The 4,043-nt window shown below is 35.3% G+C and overlaps 1 protein-coding gene across 1 annotated transcript; it reads right to left on the reverse strand.

Moving 5' to 3' along the window:
• Window positions 1-386: 386 nt before the first annotated feature.
• LOC145115568 (uncharacterized) lies at window positions 387-2,334 on the reverse strand. The gene is made up of 4 exons (XM_079051880.1): window positions 1,811-2,334; window positions 1,124-1,241; window positions 809-1,037; window positions 387-636 (listed from the first exon to the last, which is right to left on the reverse strand). Exons 1-4 carry the CDS (start codon window positions 1,960-1,962, stop codon window positions 608-610), a joined length of 528 nt encoding a protein of 175 aa, XP_078908006.1. The 5' UTR covers window positions 1,963-2,334; the 3' UTR covers window positions 387-607.
• Window positions 2,335-4,043: the final 1,709 nt, after the last annotated feature.

Raw genomic sequence — 4,043 nt, forward strand, 5'->3', positions numbered from 1 at the left:
TACAAGATCACACTTTCTTATTTACAAGATAAACCACTTATAACGGTATAACATTTGATCGAATCACTTCAATCAAATATATGCAATGGAATCTCTAAGTGGAGAGTTACAAACTTTAAAATATGAGTGATAATGCTTATGAATTCTAGAGTATCAACTAAGGCAATAAGCAAAAGCAAATTTTACGTCAATAAAATAAAGTTAAGTTAGGGTCTGAACTATGACTTTGGTAAATTATATGGACCATTTATGTAATTTTGTCTAAAATTTTTGAAAAGCCAAAATCAGTTTAGAAACTTCTAGGTGCACTAGTTATAAACAACAAACTTGATCTTCATACGATTTACAAAACCAACTTATAAAATATCTACACATTGACTATGATATTAAACACAAATTCTGCAGTTTTGAAGCCATACTGTAACAATTTTTATTCGTAACCATAAAAATCACCAACTTTTATTAACACCTAAATTACTTTGTTTCAAATCCTGTTTACTTACATAATCATGAAAGAGAAAACGAAAGGTATATATAGAGCTTGGTTTGAAGATCAGGAAAAAGTCGAGTACCTCTCGGCCTACTTTATAAACTCTTCTACTCATCCCTACACCTTTATCCGCACCACAAACGAACCTGAAAAAAACCCCTCAACAACATTACAAACAATTAATGATTTATGATCTTGATTTGGATTTCACAAGATTCGTTTATCTTGTCTTTAAGAAATTTAGTCTATGTGATTGTAATAATTTATCATATACTGAATATTTATTTCTTTTTACAGAGAAGGCACTTGGAGACTTACATGCAGGAAGGTTTGAAATATCAGCTGAAACAGCACAAGGGATTCCCAAAGTTGAAAGTGCTCCTCTTATAATTCCACAAGGGAAGTAAAGATGCATGCCTGTTGCTTGTGCTGCTTTGTTTTCAGACATGGCAGAAGGATCTTGAGAAGCACCAGAGATCTCCATTGATGGATCTCCTGACATGCGTGAAAGCCACCGGAATTTATTATCCTGCAATACAAATGTACCCTGTAACAAAAAAACCCAACAGGACACCAAATTAAACATTTAAAACAATGACTTTTAGTTGTAGAACTTGGGATATGAAGTTTTACTCTATGATTAGTCTTTAAATTGTCTATCTGCTTCTTGAAGAGCTCTGACCAGAAATCCTTGCAGATAAACTTGATTGCTTCTAGGTGATCACTAAACCTTGGGCGCTCCATTGTATACCTGACAAAACAATCAAAACTCACCATTTTCAATGACTATAATACTACATATAGAATATAACTAGGATTTGGATGATTTTATTGGTTTCAAGTTTCAACATACACTTAATAAAAGGTTTCTTTTCCAAAATTCTAAGATGAGTTCAATATATATTGTTTTGAGCTGGTGTATCACCCTATGTTTCAGTTGCCTAACTGTTTTTTTGTCGACATACTAAGGTATCTCATAGTGAAATACGAATAAGAAGATTGATTTTAATAACAAGACACTCTATAATTTAAATGTATGTATGTAAAATCCTGAAAAATTCTTAATTCAACAGTTTATAATCCTAGAGTGGTGATATGAAATATCTGTGGAGGTAGTTTAATTGGAAAGAACCCTAGTTTATGTTAACTGATAGTCAAAAGAGTGAGCAAATTTGGATCGCTAAATACAGATATAGGAAACATAACCAATACCCAACAAAACTGACCTACAATCTTAATAAATAGAATCATTTCGCGATATGATATACAAATTGAGGTTGAATTGAATTTGTGTGTGTATGTGTTAGGTGATTTACGTACCTTTCAGAGAGCTGATGGCCGACCTGGTAACCAATTGCTTCGATTCTCCGAGCAGCGAGCTCCGGCTTATTGGCGTAGAATCGGTTGCAATACGACGATACAATCTCCGTTAACAAGCTATCCATACAGCTTTCCGATACTTCTCTTACCATCCTTTATCTCTGTATCTTATACTGTGTGTTTCAGAGAGAGAGAGAGAGAGAGAGAGAGAGAGAGAGATGATCAATGGCGACTCTGCAATTTGACGATGATTGGTGTCGCTGTAACCAAAGTCTTGTTGATACAAGGCATTAAGAGTTAAGACCATTCATGTGAGTAGCACATTAACTTTAAAAGCCCACTGGATCATTATGTACCTTTAAAAGTCTCAATCTCTTATGTCCCGTCCCGTATGTCCATTCAATTTCCATCAATGACTACTGGTCCTTTCTAATAAAATAATAAATTATAGATAAAATTTCACAAAAGACCTTTATGGTTTTTAAAACAGATTTTATGAAACTTTTTTTTTTGTATGAGGGTCTATTTTTACAAAACTTAGTGGTTGATTTCGATAAAACTTAGCACACAATGATTATGTTAGATGTCTATTTGACTCTCTTACAAAATAAAGGTTAGGTTCATGTAAAATTATCAATATACTCTTAATGAATTCTTTTAGATAAAACTGTAAATTTGGTCCTGTGATATTCAAAAAACTGTGGATAAAGTCTAAAAACTTTTTAACTCAAAATCAATAATTTTCTGTGATTTTGGTCCAAAAAATACACTTGAAAAGATAATTATGCCCTTTTATTTTTCTTTTTTCTTTTTTCTATAATTATTTTAATACTAAAAAAGAAAAAAAAAAAGAATGGGAGCCACCACTCAACCCCACAATACTCTCTCTCTCTCTCTCACATATACATACATACACTTCGTCTTCTTCACTGTCGAAACACATTGAAGCTTAAACAAACACTTCACAGATACATACATACACCTCAACTCATAAAAAAGCACACACCTACAACTCAAAAAAACAAACACAACTACAACTCAAAACACACACACTTACACACCCATTTTAACTCGATCACACACATACCCAAGAGTGTATACCACGAACTCAAAACACACACACACGCATACACACACCGACAACACACCCCCACCATCGACCTCAATTGACTCCGAAGACGATGGCGACGCCTCCTCCGTCATCGACTTCATCAAATCCATTGTCAGGTCAATCCTGGACCTAATTTCTCCTCCTCGAGATCATACACATCAAAGCAGTAGCAATCAGAAGTTCCCTTGTCAAATCCTTCACACCCTGCCTTCTGCTGCACCTTGCCTTCATCATCTTTCACCATTCACCTAATTCTATGAATTATCTTGATGAATATGGTTAGCTTGCTCAGATATTTACAAAAAACAATCACAAATTTTAGGAATTTATCAATATACAAGTCAAAGTTCTATATTATTGAATCTGTTGATAATGAATTCAAGAAAATTGATGAGTTTAAGAGTATTGATGAAGAAGGGCATATATGTCACCCACAGGCTTCGTGAAGATCTGAAGTAGAGTCCACTGATATCTCTATCGACTAATATTCCCAACTCCTCACACTCCTTAATTTGTTCATCTATCAATACATCTCCGAATCCATTCTTCGAATTCAGAGAGTATGATGTCGTTATTTTCAAGGAAAATTAGGGCAAAATAGGGAAAAACGCAGTGAGAGACACTAACGGAGAAAGCAATTTCGACATCTTCGACTTCAATGGCGACTGAGCAGATTATGAGGCCGTGGGATCCTGTGAAGTTGAGGCAGTCAGTGTGGGAAAACATCAGGATAGAAGCGGTGGCGGCGGCAAAGATAGATGGGAGAATAAGGAGCAATGAAGAGGAAGTTGAGTTGGTCGTAGCGAAGAAGGTAGGTATATCGGATTTCTGAACGATGGGCATGCCAAGGCACCAAGAGAAACGACAGGCGGCGTTGGTGGCTTTGGAGCACCAAAACTCAATGTGGTGGAATCATTTGACTAAGAATTTTTCAGACATGGGATTTTCTCGGATGAAGTTGTTGAAGCCATTAGGGATTCTTAACGGGAATGGGGGCGATGAAGTTGACATCTTTTTGATATGCGAGAGAAAGAGAGAGAGCGAGAAATGTATAGCTACGGGTGGGGATGGGTGGGTAGATTAATTTTTTTTCATCTTTAAATAGAAAAGATCTTAGTATAG

The sequence above is a fragment of the Lactuca virosa genome, chromosome 5, assembly GCF_052849685.1.
Source record: "Lactuca virosa cultivar CGN04683 chromosome 5, Lactuca_virosa_CGN04683_v6, whole genome shotgun sequence".
Taxonomy (NCBI): Eukaryota; Viridiplantae; Streptophyta; class Magnoliopsida; order Asterales; family Asteraceae; genus Lactuca; species Lactuca virosa.

Bases quoted from the DNA above. Each gene is read 5' to 3' on its own strand.
- LOC145115568 (XM_079051880.1), bottom strand. From the start codon at position 1,962: ATGGTAAGAGAAGTATCGGAAAGCTGTATGGATAGCTTGTTAACGGAG. The intron at 1,038-1,123 runs GTAAAACTTCAT...TTTTTGTTACAG, and splicing joins ATTTAAAGACTAATCATAGA to GGTACATTTGTATTGCAGGA. The intron at 637-808 runs GTAAGTCTCCAA...GGTTTTTTTCAG, and splicing joins TATTTCAAACCTTCCTGCAT to GTTCGTTTGTGGTGCGGATA.